This window comes from Melopsittacus undulatus, chromosome 4 (assembly GCF_012275295.1).
Source record: "Melopsittacus undulatus isolate bMelUnd1 chromosome 4, bMelUnd1.mat.Z, whole genome shotgun sequence".
NCBI lineage: Eukaryota > Metazoa > Chordata > Aves > Psittaciformes > Psittaculidae > Melopsittacus > Melopsittacus undulatus.
In genome coordinates, this window is record NC_047530.1 from 22,384,430 (window position 1) to 22,406,909 (window position 22,480).

Here is a 22,480-nt window from a genome sequence, read left to right on the forward strand (position 1 = left end):
GAACTGAGGTCATAGAATCATAAAATAGTTAGGGTTGGAAAGGACCTTAAGATCATCTAGTTCCAACCCCCATGCCATGGGCAGGGACACCTCACACTAAACCATATCACCCAAGGCTTCATCCAACCTGGTCTTGAACACTGCCAGGGATGGAGCATTCACAACCTCCCTGGGCAACCCATTCCAGTGTCTCACCACCCTAACAGTAAAGAATTTCTTCCTTATATCCAATCTAAACTTCCCCTGTTTAAGTTTCAACCCAATACCCTTGTCCTGTCACTACAGTCCCTAATGAAGAGTCCATCCCCAACATCCCTAAAAGGCCCCCTTCAGATACTGGGAGACTGCTATGAGGTCTTCATGCAGCCTTCTCTTCTCCAGGCTGAACAGCCCCAACTTTCTCAGCCTATCTTCATACAGGAGGTGCTCCAGTCCCCTGATCATCCTCATGGCCCTCCTCTGGACTTGTTCCAACAGTTCCATGTCCTTTTTATGCTGAAGAAACCAGAACTGCACACAATATTCCAAGTGAGGTCTCACGAGAGCAGAGGGACAGGATCGTCTCCTCTGACTTGCTGGTCACGCTCCTTTTGATGAAACCTAGAATACAGTTGGCTTTCTGGGCTGAAAGCACACACTGAAGCCGGCTCATGTTCATTTTCTCATCAACAAACACCCCCAAGTCCTTATCTGCAGGGCTGCTCTGAATCTCTTCTCTGCTGTGCCTGGGATTGCTCCGACCCAGGTGTAGGACCTTGCACTTGGCATGGTTAAACTTCATGGGGTCAGCATCATCCCACCTCACAAGCGTGTTGAGGTCCCTCTGGATGCCATTCCTTCCCTCCAGTTTATCAACCGAACCACACAGCTTGGTGTCATCGGCAAACTTGCTGAGGGCACACTCAATCCCACTGTCCACATCACTGACAAAGATGTTGAACAAGACCGGTCCCAACACCGATCCCTGAGGGACACCACTGGTTACTGGTCTCTTCCTGGACATGGAGCCATTGACCACAACTCTTTGCATGCGGCCATCCAGCCAGTTTTTTATCCACCAAGTGGTCCATCTATCAAATTGATGTGTCTCCAATTTAGAGACAAGGATGTCATGTGGGACAGTGTCAAATGCTTTGCGCAAGTCCAGGTGGATGACATCAACTGCTTACTCCTGTTCATCAGTTCCGTAGCCCCGTCATAGAAGGCCACCAAATTGGTCAGGCAGGATTTCCACTTAGTGAAGCCATGCTGGCTGTCACCAACCACCTTGCTGTTTTTCATGTGCCTTAGCATGGCTTCCAGGAGAATCTGCTCCAAGATTTTGCCACGCACAGAGGTGAGACTGACTGGTCTGTAATTCCCCAGGTCATCCATTTTCCCCTTCTTAAAATGGGTGTTATATTTCCTTTTTTCCAGTCATTGGGAACTTCACCTGACTGCCATGATTTTTCAAATATGATGGACAGTGGCTTAGCAAATTCATTTGCCAGCTCCTTCAGGACTCGTGCATGGATTTCGTCAGGTCCCATGGACTTGTGCACATTCATGTTCTTAAACAGGGTCTTGAACCAGATCCTCTCCTGCAGTGGGCCTGGGGTCTTCATTCTCACAGTCCCTGCATCTGCCTTCCAAGACTTGGGTGGTGTGGTCAGAGCATTTGTCAGGGAAGACTGAGGCAAAGAAGTCAATAAGAACCTCATCCTTCTCCAAATCCAGGATGGCCAGCTCTCTTGATAGCTTCCAGAGGGGGCCTACATTGTCCCTAATCTTTTATTCGCTATGTACCTATAGAATCCCTTCCTGTTATCTTTAACATCCCTAGCCAAGTTCAATTCTAACTGGGCCTTAGCTTTCCTAACCTGGTCCCTAGCTTCCCAGACAACATCCCTATCTTCTTCCCAGGCTGCCTGTCCTTGCTTCCACCTTTTATAAGCCTCTTTTTTCTTCAAATTTTCCTCAGCATCTCCTTATCCATCCAAGGAGGTCTCCTGGCCCTCCTGCTGCACTTCATTCTAGTTGGGATGCAACACTCCTGAGCTTGTAGTAGGTGATCCTTGAATACCAACCAACCGTCTTGGGCCCCCCTGACCTCTAGGGCTATATGAGGGTCAATGCCAAGAACTTTACAAGAGCCAGTAAACTCTATGTAAAAAACGAAGTCCCAGTTCATATTAGTGACTGGCTTCTTTATTCTAGCAGAGGCATTCACCACTCCCTGTGTCCCAGAGGACTCTAAACATGGGTTCATTTTTCTGAACAGCATCTTTATATTCTGCACTGCAGAAACCCACGAACATTGTAATTTGAAGTGCACTTACTTCCTTGTCCTTGGTCATCTTCATCATTGGGAAATAAGTCATCCAAAGGCTCTTTGGTGGAATCTGTATCCTTATCCTCCTATAGAACAACCCCAAAGCCAAATTGTTATATTAAATCTAAGGCATAAGGAGACAGTCCATTTAATCAGCAATGTTAACGAAAACCTCACATCCAAAACTTAGGAATATACAAGAATAACACTTCTTCTAGAAGTTCTATGAAGGTTTTATGTTCAAATGTATTTACATACTCTGTCCCAAACAATACAGGACACCTTCAGAAGAGACAGGAATAGCAATCAGGTCTCCTAGATTTCAGTCTCAATTTAAACATAAAAGAACACATTTGCTATTCTTACAGAGACACCATACCTCATGAAAGTATCCAGTGCTGAACACAGATTCAGTGCTACTAAACACTGAATATTGTATATTTTTAGTTGTAAACACAATTACAGATGGCAAGAGAGAGAAATACGGAGACCTCAATTCCTGAGTGCTCAACTTCTGCACAAAAAAATAGGTTTTGTAGTTGCAATTTGTAAGGATCAAAAATTATAAAGCCACCTGCATGGAAGTTCATCTCCAACAGTGTTCACCTGGAACCATATTAACTTCTGCACAATCCATTAGTCTACATTGATTAAACATCTGTCCTGGTTTGAGCAGTAGCAGTCACTTTTCTCCTTGGTAGCTGGTGCAGTGCTGTGCTTTGACTTTCGGGCTGGGAACAGTTGCTGATAGCACCTATGTTTTGAGTTACTGCTCAAATGTCTGGTTTGTCCAAGGCCTTTTCTGAGCTTATGCTCTGCCAGGGAGGAGGGGAGGCTGGGAGGAAGGAGAGACAGGACACCTGACCCAGGCTAGCCAAAGAGGTATTCCATACCATAGCACATCATACCCAGGATGTAACCGGGAGAGACCCGGAAGGGCTGGAGCTCTGGGGGGATGGAGGAGGTATCGGTTGGTGCTCAGTCAGGTAGGGTGGGGTGAGTTATGGGTCAGTGGCTGGTGAGGTGTTGTATTCTCTTCACTTGTTATTGGCTTTATCATTATTGTTTGTAGTAGTAGTAGCAGTAGTGATTTGTGTTATGCTTTAGCTATTAAACTATTCTTATCTCAACCTGTGGGGGCTACATTCTTTGGATTCTCCTTGCTAACTCTCCGGGAGTTGGGGGAGCAAGAGGGGGAGTGAGCGAACGAGCTGTGTGTGGACTTGGTTTAAACCACGACAACATCCAAAGATCATTCCACATCATGTAAAATTAAAGAAACACCCTAACCCTAACCCTAATCCTGTTTCTTAAATGTGGAGTCAACACAATATAAACAGTTAAAGTCAGAAAAGTTTATCTCAGTAAGAAAAAGCCAAGAAGCAGAAAACACTCCCATCTTTCTGCTCTTCATCCAAGAGAAAAAGACAACTACAGCTACTGGCATTCGAGTTCAGTGATGGCAAAGTGTGTGCTCTGCAAAAACAGCAGATTAATGGGACTAGATCTCAGAAGGGAAGTTCATAGTGTTAAGTGTGCTGATTCCAACCTTACACTGAGCATACAGAATTATTTTCAAAGGTTAACAAGAGAGGCTGTCCATATGGTTTATGAAACTATAAAGACGCTTTGCTTACGTTGACCCTATTTGCCAATTAAACTTCAAATAATGGTGCTATTTAGGCCATCTGCAGATTACAGTTCAACAGTTAGCACATCAAAATCACAATATTCCCTCCTCCCACACCTTTTCTAAACAGGCTTCACTGGCAGTATTCAGCTACAAATACCAACTCATGAAATAGCACTGAAAAGTTCCATGTGCCAAAACAACTCTCACTGCTCACATATATTAAAAAGGATTCAGTCAAGCAGTCAGTTGAGCGTGACAAATGCATACATTTTAAGTCATTATGTTGCTGAAATAACTGGTTACAAAAAACCTGTTCTTTCCAAAACACGTCTGAATAGGCCTGAACATACAAAATGAGATCTCTCTCTACAGTGCCATCTAACTTAAGGAAACATAAATGGGTAACAAGAAGTGCAAATAATCCAGAAGTCTTTTTAAGTGATAAATGACTTCTATAAATTAAAACTGTATCCATTTTCTCTCTGAATTTAAGCATATGTAACACAACGGGCTAAACACGACTGAAAACTTGCAGACCATCACAGTGTCTGGCAGAAAGGGATCCAGTAACATCCTATCCTAATGTAAATTATCAACAGATATAAGACCTGCACACTGATTTCACTAGATAAAAATTAAATATTTTTCTTGCAGTCAAAATAAGTCATGCCCCCTATATACTTAGAATCTCTAATAGTTTAAATTCTCCACTTATTTTAACTGTTGAATTTACAGAAAGAAATCTTTTATTTAGTTCTTCATATCTTTTAAGCTAATATAATCCTATATAAGTATTTATGGATTTTGATTCTGATATGTATTTTGTTATCTACAGACAGAGAAACTTTTATTCTCTTAAAATAAGAATGAACTCAGTATTTAGAATCTTTCTGCAAACTATGTGACCGTGGTAGAAGATAAGCATTTTAGTGACAAGTTTATGATAGAGAAATAAAAAGCTTGCACCACTTATTGGTAAAAAGGCAGATTACAACACACATGTACATGTAAGGGGCTGTTTACTACACAGCTACTTACAGATGGTGAAATATCATCATCATATTTTTTTAACTGATTCATGAATTCTAGATGTTTCTTTTCTTCCTCCAGCTGAGCCACAGATTGCTCACTTTTCTGTAGTTTCTGTTGTGTATTGGCTAGTTCATCCCGTAGCCACTGGTTTTCCTGGCACAGCCGACGAACCTGAGCACGCAATTTCTGCTTCTCTGATTCCACTGCATTTAAGTGATTTGACAAGGCCATCATTACCTAAAAAGCAAAAGGTGTCACATGACAATTCCTCTAGAATGCAGACTTGTATTTAATCTAAGAAACTTTTATTATTTAAAAACCTGTCAGCTGTGAAATTTGGTGAACATTTAAGTTTCTCTTCTTAATCTACCTTGTTTTATCTCTATCTTAATCTAGCTCACTTTTCCTCTCAACTTTTTCACAATTTGTCCAGGCAGAATTAACCTGGAGGAGCCCTTTATTAATGATTGTTTTCTATGATGCTACCAGAAATCAAATTGTTTTAGAACTCCCTGAACATACAATCTTAAAATACATGAAAAATTTGAACTAGATTACTGACATGGAAACCTTTGTTCTATTAGCATCAAATAGAGTAGTAGCACTTCCAACTTGAAATAACCTAAGAACTAAAACAGAGTTCTAATTCAGCAGCTTTCAGATGTTACAGGATTCATATACATGCTTACAGTTCATAAGGATGAACATTTCAGCATGATGATAATACTTCAAAAGAACTATTACACTACCAAGACCTAAATGTGCAACTGAACATTTCAGCATGATGATAATACTTCAAAAGAACTATTACACTACCAAGACCTAAATGTGCAACTTTATATAAGCACTTTATAGATACGCATATGATAAGCTTGAGTGTGCAGACATTCAATGTGTTTGAACAGTCACACTAAGGACAAAAAGTACAACAGCCACAGAAGCAGTCTACTTGGATTGGGCTCTTTTGCTAAGCAAAGTTAAATGAAAAAGGAACTTGTTAAGTAAAAGCCAAACACTATATACAGAAGATACTTTCCCTTCACTGTTCACGTAATCTCCCACTGATACACATAGAACAGCTCACAGCAATCCCAGGAAGCATACCTTGTAAGAAACAGCCATTGGCAATAATACAAATCTTCTTTTAGATGAATTTGAAATCCTGAAGTTATTTAGCATTTCATGTTTCTTTAAAAAGAAGTTACCTTGAAGTGTTTTTAAGCTAAATATTTCATGTGAAACAGATGGTGTCTTTACATGAAATTTCTGGTGTCAGAAAAAACACATGAAACCTTTAGAAACTACTTTTCCCTATAAAGGCAAGAACTCCACATATCATTCTTAATGCCAATCCAAGTATCTAGACTTCAGCACCTACCTATTCACACATTCAGAATTGTTAATAATTTAAATTAGCTGTTCTATTCAAACAGTGGTCATTTTTAACATCAGAAAGTACATTTAGGAGAGTTGTGATAATGGGGTCAACATACTCAAACAACACTGTACAAGCTACAATGGCAAACTAAACCCCTTTGTAATCTTACTCTCTAGAATTAACTGAAAGTTTGACTGCTTCTTCAGCAATGTCTGTTTCATTTTTACAGAAATAACATATCATCAGACCGACATCCATGTCACAAAAACATCTCTAAAGCATTTTCATGTCTAATTAAAATTCTGCAAATAATAATTAAAAAATCCTACATTGTTGCAACCCAAAGGGTGCAGGAAGGGTAGGTTTATCAGGTTTGAGTATAGCAGTTTAAAGAATTGCTTCCTAACAAAGGCACTAAATGCAGACTTCTTGGCTTCTCACCACCACAGTTCATAAAACACCATGTGGGCCAAACTAGTCAGGAATACTGCAACTGAGGCTGCTGAATCCAACAGAGCCAAGAATCAGACCTATCTTTTCAGAGTCCCGATACCATGTCAAAATTAGAAGAGACAAGTTATTCATTCACAGACCTTCTACAAACACCCACTAAAGGTAACTCTACTACTGTAATTTTATTCCATGTCTCTTCTAGTACTTTATTCCAATAGAAGGGATAAAAACTTATACAATATACTAATGAAAAATTACCTAGTTTTCACCATAATGTCCAGGGGTTCTTTCTACATTGCCAGGTGTGGTAACCCATACTTGTTCATTCTCTCAGGCTTCAATTCATCATGGTCCAATGCACACAACTTTAGATCACCAAACAGTAATACCTCAATAGCTCAATGAAAAGACTGAGCAGTTACAAAGATAAAGCCTATTAATATAGGGCTGACTCACTGGCATTTTCAACTCATCTGCAAACACTCTGCCATTTTATATTGATGACTGTGTCGCATCACATCAGGTTTCAGGTTTTTGACCTAGTACAAAATACCCTAAAGTTGGACTGTAAATATAGTCCTAACATCCTGACTAAACAAACATCTTTTCAGTCATCCTCTGCAGGCAATACCTTCAACAACTAAGACAGTCCAAAGAAGGAGTCTTTTAAGAGTGAAACTTACATTGTATACTCAATTCTCAACCGTTAAAATGCTTTTAGATTCAATTTTGGTTTAGTAAAATATTCAGTAAATATTAGATCCTTGAGATCCAGGAGCATTGTAAGCTATTATAACGAATCTCAGAACCAAGGGAATATATACATGAATTAAAGGTTACAGCAGAGCTCAAAGGTTGGAGCAAATTTATTTGTGTGTGGGAGACCTACATATGCAATAAGTTAGAGTTAAAATGCCAAAGCTCAGTTCTTGAGTTGCTTCAACATTATCTGCCTAATGCTGTGGAAAAGTCTAAACAGCAAATAGCCACTGTCTCACTAAGTAAAGAGGGCTCAATTATGAGTCTCAGTACTGTAATGCTGAATGCATAATTAGTTCCATAACACAGCAAGACGAATAGTATCTACCTCTAATAATTACAGCAGTCTTTCTCCTTAACATACAATAACAACATAAATGACCTAGCACATTACTAATACTCAATAAGGCAAATCGTAAGTCCTCGAAGGCTGAAATACTTTATTCTTACTGTAATTTTACCTGTGCTTCACTAAGGCCAAGCTCCAGCATTTCCAGTGATTTTCGAATCATGTTTGATTTTTCTTCAACCAGATTAGTTTCATCATCTTTCTTCAAACATTTCAGTGTTTCAAGTAAGCTCTGTAAAATTGAATTATGTTCATTCTTCAGTGCCTCTAGTCCATTGATCACTTGCTTAGTTTTGGCGATGATTTCATCTTGAGTAAGCTTCTCCAACTTCTCTTCCTTTAAATACACCATTGTGGACATGTTTTCATACATTCTGAAATGGAAGAATGCACTAGTTAATCCAAAAGAAAAAATAAGCAATTCCCTATAACTGAATAAAGTTCCCCGTTAAGAAGTCATTAAAACATACAAATTTTAAATGTATATTTAAAATGCAACTATATTTTTGCACAACCTCCACAATGTTTCAAGTCCTGAGTTTGAACAATGTTTCAAGTTTTCCAGTTTCTATTTCCAGAATCAAGATTAACACTAATTCATAAGCCAAGCAAGAACAGAAAGTAAGATGTACACTACAACACAGAGGAAGTCAGGCAAAAACACCAAGAGGTCTGCACTGATGAACAACTAGCTCCTGGACAAACTCCAAAGCAAAAAGGAAGCCTACAGAGGGTGGAAGCAAAGACAGGGAGGAATACATAGAAACTGTTCAAGCAGTCAGGGATCACGTTAGGAAAGGTAAAACCTCAGTCGAATTAAATCTGTCCAGAGGCATCAAGGGCAACAAGAAAAGCATGTATAGGTATGTTGTTGACAAAAGGAAAACTAGGGAAAATGTGGGCCCTCTACAGAAGGAAATAGGAGACCTGGTTACCAAGGACATGGAGAAGGCTGAGGTACACAGTAATTTTTTTGCCTTGGTGTTCACCAGCAAGAGCTCCAGTCACACCAACCAAGTCATAGGAGGCAAAGGCAGGGACTGGGAGAATTAAGAACCACCCACTGTAGAAGATCAGGTCTGAGACCATCTATGGAACCTGAAGGTGCACAAGTCCATGGGGCCTGATGTGATGCATCCACAGGTCCTGAGGGAACTGGTGAATGAAGTGGCTACATTGCTGTCCATCAAATTTAAGAGGTCATGTCAGTCCAGTGAAGTTCCCACAGACTGGAAAAGGACAAACATAATCCCCATTTTTAAAAGGTTAAAAAGGAGAACTACAGGCTGGTCAGTCTCACCTCAGTGCCTGGCAAAATCATGAAGCAGTTCCTCCTGGAAACCATGCTAATACATGTGGAAAATAAGGAGGTGATAGCCAACATGGCTTCACTAAGAGCAAATTATGCCTGACAAATTGGTGGCCTTTTACAATAGAGCTACAGCACTGGTGGAAAAGAGCAACCGACTGGACTTGGGCAAAACTCACCCACAAAACAACCTTGCTTCTAAACTGGAGAAACAAGAATTTGATGGATAGACCATTTGGTGGATAGGAATTGGCTGGACAGTCACACCTGAAGAGCTGCAGTCAACGGCTCAATGTCAAACTGGAGACCACTGACAAGAGGTGTTGTTCAGAGATCAGTATTGGGACTGCTGATGTTAAATTTGTCAGTGTCATGGACAATGGGATTTAGTACACCCTTAGCAAGTTTGCTGACAACACCAAGCTGTGTGGTGTGGTCGACATGCTGGAGTGAAAGAATGCCATCTAGAGGGACCTTGACACAATTTAGAGGGGGGCCTGTGTGAACCTCATGAAGTTCAAGTGCAAAGTCCTGCACCCGGGTCAGGGCAATCCCAAGCACAACTACAGGCTGGGCAGAGAGTGGGTTGAGAGCAGCCATGAGGAAAAAGACCTGGGATGTTCACTGATGGGAGGCTCAACATGACCCAGCAGCGTGTGCTTGCAGCCCAGAAAGCCAACTCTATGCTGGGCTGCATCAAAAGGAGTGCAACCAACAGGTAGAGGGAGGTAATTTTCCCCCTCTACTCTGCTCTCATGAGACCCCTACATGGAGTACTACATCCAGCTCTGGGCCTCCAAACATAAGGATGTGGACTTGTTGGAGAGAGTCCAGAGGAGGGCCACAAAGATGCTCAGCAGGCCGGAGCATCTCTCCTATGAAGACAGACTGAGAGAGTTGGGGTTGCTCAGCCTGGAGAAGAAAAGGCTCCAGGGAGAGCTTACAACAGTCTTTCAGTACCTTAAGGGGGCCTACAATAAATCTAGAAGGTTTTTTTTACAAGAGCATGTAGGGACAGGAATCATGAGAAAAAACATCCTTTTGCACTGAGAAGGAAATACCATCTTTATCCTTTTCCAAGGGCTACAAAAGCTGTTACCATTAGGTATTTTGAAAATAACACCTGCCCCCTAAGATTATTTTACATTCATTATTGGAACTCTACAGTTAAATACATGCATTCAATTGCCTACAGGTTAGGTGCAGCAGTTTTGATGAAGTTGCAGCTGCCTCATGCTGGAAAATGTTTATTAAAACACAACTCTTGCAACAAACATTTCACTGTGCGATTCTGTGAGTACCTCATGCACTATTTTAAGGCTGGCAGATATCTGGATGCTTGTCAAATTCAAATGAATATCAAAAAAAGTTTAGGAACTTGAGTAACTTTCTTATCCCACATGCCATTACTGAAGTGACAAGTGTAACACTGTAAAAATACAAACTGAAGACACGGAAATCACTTGATCTGTTTAAAATGTTGCCAGAAAATGAACTTCTTCAACAATGAACTGAGGAATTGCTCCTATATACTTAAGATATTTATATCTTTGGGTGAACCAGGGAGTATAAATTAGAATAAAGTAGGTAAGATTTTTCAAGAGCAATAAATTAGCACATCTATATGAAGACATTTGGAGAAGCTTTGATCATCTAAACTGTATTAAAACTCTGTACAGAAACAAGGCAAGTTTTAGAAAGAAAAAAAAATTACAACCACTTGAATCTTGAATAAGAGTGCTGTAAGAAATATGGATATACATGCACCACTTTGTGACAACAGCCAAAGGATGTGATGTTATGCTCTTGCATTACATTAAATAAAGGAAAAAAAACCAACAAAAACAAACAGAAAGTGTCCCTCTTTATGCAGACTCAGAATTACCCATGTTGTTATAATCTCCTGCAATACAGTACCTAAAAGGCATACCCATTTGTAACGAAAGAGCTGAACACTACACTGGTTTATTTTGTAATAATCTACTGCCTGAAAACACAATGTGGGGAAGCAGTGAATTTGGTTTTACCACAGTTTAATGTGAGAACTTCGCATTCACGAATATATGCAATACAGAGCTTATACATCTGTATAAAACATCTAATCTAGCATGGCATAAAAAAAAATCAACTCACCAAAACCTGATGAGCAGAATGGTATTTACATATTTCCCACTTAAAACCTGAGAACTATTACCCAGAATGCTTCAGTGACATTTTTAAAGCACATACTCTGTAAAATTGTGTATAAAAATGAACTGCAATTTAATATGAGCCATATTTGCAAATGCATGCTTCTAACATGCAGTCATATAAGAAATTGTTATGAATTACACTAACTTTAGCATACAACACAACTCTAATTACCATCAACTTTCACACCTTTAATTATCAATTTTCATCCTGAATACAGAGAACTGAACCTTTGATGATCGTAAGGAAATAAAACCAGCAGAAGATATGTAATGAATACGTAATTCCATTTTGTATTAGAGAAGCTCTAAGAAATGAGATTTTTAAATACCTAGGTTTTCTACAATATTCCGAAGTTAAGAGTGTGATCGTTTGTCTGTCTTACATGAACAGAGGTAACAATTCTGTGCGCTTCAGTATTCTGTAGTCATTCTATAATGAAGGTGAAAGGCAAATACATGCAACTACATCACAGAATCAGTCACATAGCTCTGGCTGAATACACTGAAGTTGCAATGGAAGAAGGCTACGGCAGCACAGAAGTTTTTGAAGAAAGTAAAAGCACGTTTAAACCCCACAGGACAAAAATATACTTTAAAGCCCATGGCAGCAGTAGACCTCATTTACAAATACATGCTTCTCGTCTCAATCCAGTGTGCCAGATTTTTAAGCTACCTCAATCTAAACCAAATATAGTTATAAGCTTTCACTGCCTCAGACCTACCAGTACAAGCACCTGTACTGGTAGCTGGCATCAACTCAAAAGTTGCATCAAGACACAGATTGATATGAAGGTCCATGCAGCCTAGAGGAGATCTCCTCTAGTGAAAACTGCTAGAATCCTATTTTCTCCCACTGACAAGAAAGGAATAAATTCTTCTGCACTTTTTTTTTGTAGATTGTGTTTGTGAGAGTAATTTACAAGGAGAATAACAACTATGTAATTTATCATGTTGTCATATCTGATTCATTGTAGGAGCAAGATAAATATATAAATATCTAATATCTTTTAAGAGTAGCATGGGGTGCGGTGTTCATCAAACAAGGCCATATCTGACTAGGCAATTGTATAACTACTTTTGCATACCCTAAGGCAACAAATGCCATACAGGAAGCAAAAAAGCTACATGTGTGTGCAGAAAGTAGACATGCCTGTATACAGAGGAAGAGAGATAAAACCTACCATGCTTTTCTATTGTCACTTTTTGAAAATGTTAGTTCTTTTTCTGTAGGGAAAAAGTAGAGGAAGAAAAAGGGCATAGTAAAAGGCTTCTTTGTCAGCTTCAGCCCATGTACAAGTAGAGTGAACTGCAGATTTTACCTGTTACAGGGCAGGAATTAGACATACTGATTTTTCATTCATTTCACAATTGAAAACAAAAGAAAAAGTTAAGATGCGCAAAGGTTTTGCTGGAAAACAGAATTTTTGATGACAGAAAAAAATATGCAGTGTAGCCAGAGTTGCACAGTAGCCACCTGGCTTAAGCAGTATACATATCATATAAAATATGTGCCTGCGTAGACCTCGAGTATTACCTTCCAGGTTTATTTACCGTAACATAAATTATGTTGAAGTACAGAAATCACTTAACACTTTCCAACACTTTAAAAGAGAAACCAAGCATTTTTCTTCAAACACAAAAAAAAATAATGAGCTTGGACAGATAAACATGAAAAGTCCTACAATAACACCTATTAAAGAGGATTTTGCAGAATTTTGTAACATAGACTCCAGCCAAAGAAGTTGATTGAAAATAGCAAGAATCTGAAGCAAAAAGAGCTCAAAGAAAATAGAGTCAAGCCTACTGTTGTTCTGTCATGTAACTGCTCAGATAATATCATATATTCTCTAAGATACATATACAAAAGACTTAGGTGGCTGTATCTAATCACTTTAAGTATTTTGTTATTCATAAAACTTTAAAACCAACTGCACTAATAATGCTGACATCACATTTTGTGCCTAAATTCAAACGGATGTAAGACACATCCAAACTAGCTAATTAAGCTCTTCAACTTGTATTTAAGGATCTCTTAAACATAAATAGCTTTTCCTGCTCCACTACTTTTTAAAAAGTGTAATTTCCTTGCAGATCACCTCAAAGAATTCTTGAGCTAACCCACATAACCATATGAAAATGTCTTTGTGCCGGAAAACTTATAAAAGGCAAAACATTTTTCTAAGAAACAACAAGGTTATTTGTTTCCTTGACTACAGATTAAAATGGGTCCTAAAGAAAAATACACAAACAAAAACAGTTCTGATTTTTTTTATTTCCTTGTTATGTATCCTTAAGTATTCCCTTTCTCAGTATTGATGTTTTCATTATTTGTCAGATTTGAAGTACTAAAAGCTTGGAAGATAAAATTTTAATGTATCCTGTGTCCGATCATTATTGTTTTAAAAACACAATTTAAAATACAATTAAAGGAGTCTGTAAACTGCTGTGGCAAGTCAAAATCTCCCTAAACCTTTCCACTGGAACATACACATAGGAGACAGGATAGCTAAAAACTACAGAATAATGTGTCTTCATGCAAGAAAGACCAAATCATCTTCCTAACACTAAAAGCTACTGCAAGACCGGTTCAAGCCACACCTATGGGCCCTGTCATCTACAAGCACTGCAAACTCCACAAAGATATAGTACATATTGATTTTTTTATTATTTTTTTTTGTATCGCCAATATCCACCTATCTGTTCACTGTTTTGTAACAACAATCTATTCAGGGCTTTTAACCTTAATTTCACTCTTGGTTCCTCCTTAATTAAATGGCAAGGCTCAGTATCCTACATCTGGCAGGAGCTTGTTTCATTTTGTATTAGCTGCAAATTACAAGTCATTAATGCCCTGCTTAGACCAAGAACACATCTCATTACATCATGGAACATACCATCTTGCGAAACAGTGAGCTGGTATAACTGATAATCTTCATTATGTGGAAAACTGCCTTCTCAAACAATCCTCAAAAGATCATGGGCCTTCCATGCACAGAAAGAAAGGCCACCAACCAAAGGCAAGAGATAAAAAAGAGTCTGCTGAGAGATACAAGTAGTATGTCAAACACTACATTAACTGTTCCCCTTCCTAACAAGGCAGCTCAGTGACACACTAGTCAGAAATGGCACGGATGTCTTTCATATACTTAGAAAGGTATTTGTAAAAGGACCCAGATAAGAAACACTATAGTTTGAATATACTGGTGTTATGGATTACAGTCAGAAATCTCTAAGTCTGAAAGAACAATGGTTACTTGTCATTTGTTCTTTTTTTATTTTTTAATATAAGACGTTAATTTTTCTTTCTCTGTGAGGCTACTTATTCTAATATAAGCCATATTCCCATGCATAAGAAAATTTATAATCTTCATCTTTGTTTGACCTGCCCTCCTTTTAATTAAAATTATCCCTTTACACTCAGGAATTTTATTTCAATACATTCATCTTTAACCCCATGAACAAAAGAGAGTAGCTTTTTCCTCTTGACATATTCAGGACCGTAGCTGAACTGCCAATGCTATCTGTCACTCTTCTTATCATACTAGATTTGAAGCCATGTATGAGCCTTTACAGAATATGAAGTCATGAACTGCAGTTGCAAACAGTGTCCTGTTGGAGGTCAGCCTTAAGCTACACTTGCTGACCCAGTTCTATAAACAGAATACTGCTGCACTTCCGTACTGCCTCAGGCTTCCAAATACATGATCTCCAAAAGTGTCTTCACAATTCAGCATACACGTGCACAAGCCACCTTAAAAATAACTCAGTGGGAACAATTAGTGGCACATAGTGGAGGCCATAAATCACTGACCCAAAGCAGGTAAGAAGATGGTGTTGCAACCAACATTAAGCTACAGAGAAGTCCTTTAGAAAACATTATGAGTTTGGAAAAAAAAAAAACAACACAAAAAAAACCCCACAGAATTAACCCTGTGGATTCATTTTTCTATCAACTTTCAGCTAGTAAGTATCTGAATTAAAAAAAAAAAACAACTTACTGTGCTCCTTCTCCCAGCCTTCAACTTGGCACTAACCCTGTATGCAGGAGTCTGCCCTACCACCTGGATACCTTGCATACCTTAAAATGAAGGTATGCAAGGTAAATACTGTAAAAAGGACATCTCTATTCCTTTAATGTTAAGGGGACATATCTTAATAAAAAGATCAGAATCACGTTCATAGGTCGACCTACAACCTTAACAACACAAGATATCTGTGTTGGTAAGCAAACTGGAAAAACACGTATACTTTGTAAAGGTTTAACATTTATAAAGGTAAACATAAAAATTTCTGAAGAAATGCACAGTAAGCACGGGACAGCTTGACTAAAACATGTAAAACACTAAAAACTTCAATATTGGCAGAAATTTCCACCAGACTAACATGGCTGCTGCTCTTCCAACAAGGCTGGGAGGTGCAGCCTCTTCTCCACATCACATCACATCAGTGGGAAAAGGCTGCATAGCCACATGTTCTAACCCTGCTTTACAACAGCATCGACCTCTGAAAAACACTGCATCAGACTGTAGAAAACCCCAATGGCCATCAATAAACCCATTCACTGCATTAAACTATGTTTAAGTGAAGAGGATTATGTCCTTGTTTAAGTGAAGAACACAGGGACTGTACACTTGCCCTGATAAATCTCAGAATCTTTAAACATCACAGCCTAATATATATATAAAAATACTAATGCCTTTCAGTGGAAGCCTTTGGATTCTTTGGAATATTACAAAATTACTATGGAGAAGAGCATGCAAACAAATTTTTTTGCTAATAAAAGCAATGATAGCCAAAATAACTCCTATAAAACCTGTAGCAAGGGTGATGCTGACTCTTCTTTTTGAGAATAAGCTAAGAAGATGTGCACCACTGAGAAAGCACAAGCTATGAAGACTTGCACTGCTGCAAAGTCCTTTTATTTAGGATTTCTATAGCATGCCATATCAACACTAATGAAGCATATACTGTTTCTTAGCAATCACATATTTATTCTTGTAAGTAGCAATCTTAGCACTATTTCAGAAGAAATACTTTTGCACATTTTGAGATAACTGACAAAAAAACAGAGTAATTTCAGCCTTCAGTCTTCCTTCTTTTGTAGCAAGTAAACTGTTTTCATTGAAATTATAACTTCCTGCTGAAACAGTTAATGAAGTAAAATAATTCCTATATAGTACAAAACTACTAAGTGGCATAAAAGCATCATGTAACTATACAGATTATTCTTCCCCTTAAATAAAAGGTTATTATGGTGTCAATCCCTTGACAGTACTCCACTTAAGAAACACTAGCTACTAGGTAGCATTTCAAGTATCATGATACAATCATATCTCTATCATTTAACTGCAGACAATCCAGATGACCTGCCAATCTATTTCCAAACTCTTTTAGATTTAACCATATCTGTAATTCTATAGTGCTGAAGACCATCGCCAAATACCACCTTACTCCACCTGCTCACATACTGCAGCAGTAGGGACCCTTGGACAATATAGCTACCCTCACACACACAGCATTATGCCTTCCCCCAGTATTTGTGTAAAAGGAATCAAGGGAAAATATTCTCTTTCTGGCATCTCATCCACTACATTTTACCTTTCTGAAGCCCTAAAAATAGACAGTGATTAAAACACGGAATAGTCACATAACCTAAAATCACAATGGATTATTTCCTCTGGGAAGTGGCAGCTGTTTAAATCCTATCATCAGTCTGCATGTATCATAAGAGAAAAAGATAGACGTAAGAGAAAAACTTACTCTCTGTGTACATTCTTAAGCCCTTCTACCACCTCAGGTTTCAAATGACACTGCATGGAAATAAGATCCTTCTATGTATTTTTATCACATCAAAGATAAGTCTTTCTCAAAGCTGAAGCACGTGAAAGAGAAATTTGACAGGCCCATGTCTAAGGTAGTTTATTAGACCCAGTCAAAAGTCTAAAGGAACTACATTAAAAGCCATACTTTCATGAAAGTACATGGTTTTTAACTGTTTGTTAACCAAGGTTACTATCATCTGTTACAGGCTGGTGGTACGTAACTTCCTTACTCAAAATCTGAAACAACGTACTTGGTTAACATCCTCAGACCTGTGGCAAGATGAAAACCCCATTCTTTTCCAGAATAATAAAATTCAATACAAACATCTTCTGCTATTTAGCAGTCCTGGGCGAAGAGCTCTAATGCAAATTTGTTAATTTAGTTATATCCACGCAATTTCTAAAGAGAGACTGCAGATCACTGTGCGTTCTACCACTTGGAGCAAGGGAGTTGTCTCTTTTTTTTGTACTATTGCTGTGTCAACAGCAAACAGCGTCTGCTGATCTTCCTCAAAGCCAGCACTTCCTGAGTTTCTTGTGAGCACTAATAAACGTTTCCAAGCAGCCACCAACGGACCTCAAGAAAGCAGACCATTTTGCCTGGTCACTAAAACACTGACAAATGAAACAGCTTAGGCCACAGGGGACTTATGCTTACAACCACAAAACACACCTCACTAAATCATTTTAACAAAATGATCATAACTGTATTAAGAGTAGTCACATGAAGACAGAATAAACAAATGCAACAGAAGGCAGATGTAGAATAGTTTTAAAAGTTATCATATTTACCCTCAGTTATTAAAAATGCTTGTCACAAAAATCAACAATGCATTCCGAAAAATCACAGCTACTTATTGAAAAATATTATAGTTCAGTATTTTGTAGTTATGAAGACATGCTTCATGAATTACCTACTTAAACTGCATTGAAAGGAAATTTTGAAAGGTACTGTCAAGACAGTTTGAGTTACAAATCCTTCATTACTATCAAATTCCAGTTTTTACAGGCAATATTCCAAGAATCTACATTTATTTGTGGGAAATAGCACATGGCTCCTCATGGACTTGCCAACTTGTGCAACCATGTCTTCAGTGAATCTTGAGCGTCGGTAAGACATTTTTAGCAGACTGATTCTAGCCAGTGAAAGTGTCTCTGAACACACTGGAGACTGGAATAGAGGTACAATAACACAGAAGTATTTTGAAACTTACTTGTCTTGCAATTTTAAGTTGTCAATACCATAGACAAAACATTTTTGGAGCTTTATTTATTCTGCATTGCTATTTTTGGACAAGAACTGCTTTACTGACTAATCAAAGTAAGTATCTACTTCTATTATCTATTTATATTAACTCTAAATAGCACTTAGGTAAAAGCACAGAAATGTTCCCATCAAATTGGACTTCCATAACACATTAAAAACCCCATCAGCTTCCACTTACCACCATCAGCCCTATAATCTTAATTAAATCTACTTTTTATGGCATATCTACAGCCATTATAAAAAATGCACACGGGAAGGGCAGAGAAGACCACATATTGCCTCATATTATTGGATCTGTGTGGGAAGCTTTGCTGACAATTTACTGTAAGTACAGATTATGTTGCTTTTACACACTTGAGGACATTGAAGAGAAAGGTCACCTGAACAAAAATGAAAAAGCCAGCAATTTCTTCTGCAGACATAAAAGGAACATCCACTAACTTTCTTCAACACATACTAGCCTTTAGGTTTAACAAATCCTTAAGTCTGGTTTTGAAGCTATCTAACAGCTTCCACTAAGATGCACAAACTGTGCAGTCTCCCTTCAAGCTTCAGGAAAAACAACCCCCCCCCAATCATTCTTCCACTGAACAAAAAAGAAACACAAACCCACTAACCTAATTCTTCCAAAATGACTACCGAGAGACAGTTGTATAATTAAATGGTGCAGGTACTGTCCTTAATATTAAGAAGAAATTAATTTACCCCATTAAATACTACATTTAAATTGATATTTTCAATAGCAATCAACAATTATCACTAATAGTTTTTTACACCTTACAAATTTTGTTTCATATGAAGAATAACAAATGATGCAGACACATAGAAAAACAATCTCATACCACTCACTGTTTCTTGCCTGCTACAGCAGAGGCAATTTTTCTGTAAAACTGGAAATAATTTCCTTGTTAAGTCCTCAATAACCTGCACAGTTTATTCAGATGGTCTGAACTCTACTGGGCGAGGAGGTAGAGAGCAGTACAGCAGACCTTAACCCAGCATTTGACAGACACCTTAACATTCTGTACACTCGCACCTGAGAATGAAACCATAGTTTTAGCCCCTTCTTCAGTGATCTTTCATGTTTATTATTTATCTTTGCTAGCACTGGGGCACTGAGCGCTCCTCTGGGATTCCTGAAATACTGGCTGTGGTAACACTAGTGTGACAGTTACTCCATCCTGCTGCAGTACTCTACTCTTCTGGTGCACTGACACAGAACAGAAGTACATATTAACCGGAAAACAGACACAAAAGAAGTTACATTTTTAATATTATTTTTTAAACCATCTCACTTGGATAAATCTGTTTTGAAAGCATCCCCCTGGGGAATGATGGCAGAGCAGTCACTTCCCAAAGCAACTGTGCTTCAAAACAACATATCATGCACTTGCAAGTATTGCTCCATGGGCAGTCCGACTACAGACTGGAAAAAAAAAATAAAAGGAAAAGACAGGAAAAAGAGAACAAGGGGGGAAAAAAAAAGAGACAAGAAAAAAAAAAAAGAAGGAAACAAAAAAGTCAGCAAGATTATTTCCAGGCCATTTGTTAACAACTGGGCAGGGATCAAGACTCAAGATTAAATGGCCACACAACTGACAAGCAGGCGCTTTGCAAACCCTACTGACAGTTGCTTTCAAAATATCTGTTGTGCATTTACCCTACACCTGCATTCTGCACAAACTCAGAAATTATTTTCTAAGTTAAATAATGTATTCTAACAGAAATGGCAGAAATGTAAACTATTGTGAGAGAAATTGACACTAATTGAGTAAGACTTTAGAGCACAGTAACTGAATCACTGATCTGCCTTTACCTCTTTTTTGAACAATGTAAAGAAGATATAATTAAGTAATAGCAAATTACTGGGACACTAAGTCAAAGTCATCCTGTGCTGTCTCTTGCCTTTTCAAAAGGTATAGGATGGGTAACACATCTTTGGAAAATGAGGACATTTGGCTAAGACACCTAACAGTACCATAACAAAAAAACTACCTGTCATCTCTGCAGGATTTCTTAAACCCCAAGGAATGCCTGCCAAGCACCAGCATTCTGTGTTCCAGAATGCTCCCAGACCAGAAGCCTGCAGGCAGTTTTATCAATTCCTCTTAAACGTACATCTGCCTAACAGGAGGCTTAGCCATTAGGTTCACACACCAAACCTTCCCGCTATACGTTCTCCAATATATCACTCCTCAAAATTAATGTATCATCCTGATAATTCATTCATCCATACCTCTAGTAAGATCTCTAGGTCACTATTATGTGTGTCAGCATACTGGCTGACATTTAGGAGGTTGTTCTGTCCCCATCTCAAACATATAACCTCCCCTATGTCCTCACAGATTACCACCCCACTACTTGCATTAATCCAACTACACACAGCCACCCTCTACACTGAGGTGGCAGGGAGGAATCCCACTTTTTTAACCAATCCTTCTCTCTCTAATACACACTAAGTATGTTTGGGGGAGGCAGGAAGGAACATCCAGTTTAAGCACGTGAACAAATCAAATGTTAAAGGTGAGGCTATTGTAAAATCCATTCACAGTGAAGGACTATCAGCAGTCACTCTGAAATGGAAGCTGCTCAAAGTGGAAGAGAAGGGTAAGCTGTGACTTTTCTACACTATTCGTGCTGACATTGTTTGATAGAGGAACATCCATAGATGCACTCAATCTTAAACACAATATTCTATTCAGGGAAGAACAGGAAGAAAAAAAAAAGCAGACCCACACCCAACACAGAACCTGCCTCCTCCCTGCTAGTCCATAACCTGTCTTACATGCTTTACCTCAGCTACTGTCAGCTGGAAGGAGCAACTCAAGATACATCACAGGAATGCAGCTACTGCAATCCCTTTAAAAGTTTAAAACCACCACCCCGTACATGAGTAATGAACAGCACACATACACAAATAATAGCACAGTGCAAGGAATCTTAATTTTCTATTAACATTTAACTACTTGTGCTGTCTCCAGACAAAGCACAAAATTAGAACACTATAAAATACCAGTAGTAATATGCTGCACAGTAGCACAGAATTTAAGAAAACATTTATGGATTCATGAAAACATCAGTGTTTGTAGACAATGCAAATTACTATGAATTAAGATATACAGTTATCTGATAATTAAAAATAAAATCTAAGTATTGTCCTTTAAAAGGTCTGATTTTTAGATACAACTTTTAAAGCAGTACCAAGAAGTTCAGCTTTATGTCAGACATTTCTTGACCTTCTGAACATTACTTTAGTGCAACACTGACTTTTTTAATAGTTCGCTGCAATACATCATATAGTAAGCAGAGTATAATCAGCCACTATGCCAATCCTACTGACACATAAGGAAGTCAGTACTACCACTATACTGCTTACATCCTTTGCTTTCCTCAGTTCAAAATTTTATAAAATCAGCCATAGTTCTGACACAATCCCAGAAACACAATCTTATTACGATGAATGGGTTTTATGGCAGATATTTACAAATGGACCAAAATAGGAAACTGCTCTCTTTCAAGCCTACCTGCAAAAGATATTTTACTGCTTTTACCTGTGAGCAAGACTTGATAATGAGAAACTATATGAATAATCTATATATTTAAGTAGACAATGGAGGGAAAGTATTATTTGGAATATAAGATGACATGATCCTGTGCTTCCTCATTTTGAGCAAAATGACCAACAGTAATTATTTCACAAAATAAATTCAATTTAATTCTAAGTACATGTCAAAACACAGCTTCCTGAATTAAAATTGCTTCTGACTGAAACAAGAATTAAATAGCAGAGTCCATGAGAGATAAGCTGGATTCAAAGAAACAAGCAGTGATTAAGTCAACACAGATACTATTACTTGCATCTGCTTCCTTAGCTGACTGAATCTAAAGAAACTGTCTGCTATCAGATACTACTTTTCTTTATATATTATGAGAAATTAGCAGATCTAGTGTTAACTGTGCTTTAGTGTTCATCCT

The 22,480-nt window shown here is 38.3% G+C and overlaps 1 protein-coding gene across 4 annotated transcripts in view; it reads right to left on the minus strand.

Moving 5' to 3' along the window:
• Positions 1 to 22,480, minus strand: part of KLC1 (kinesin light chain 1) — a 51,440-nt gene that overhangs the window by 25,179 nt on the left and 3,781 nt on the right. For all 4 annotated transcript variants that reach the window (XM_034061926.1, XM_034061927.1, XM_034061925.1 and 1 more), the window contains exons 2-4: positions 8,028 to 8,289; positions 4,983 to 5,213; positions 2,319 to 2,397 (exon numbers count right to left, since the gene is read on the minus strand). In XM_034061926.1, the coding sequence (XP_033917817.1) occupies positions 2,319 to 2,397; positions 4,983 to 5,213; positions 8,028 to 8,288 (571 nt within the window). In that variant the 5' untranslated portion in view covers position 8,289. The remainder of the gene's footprint in view (positions 1 to 2,318; positions 2,398 to 4,982; positions 5,214 to 8,027; positions 8,290 to 22,480) is intronic.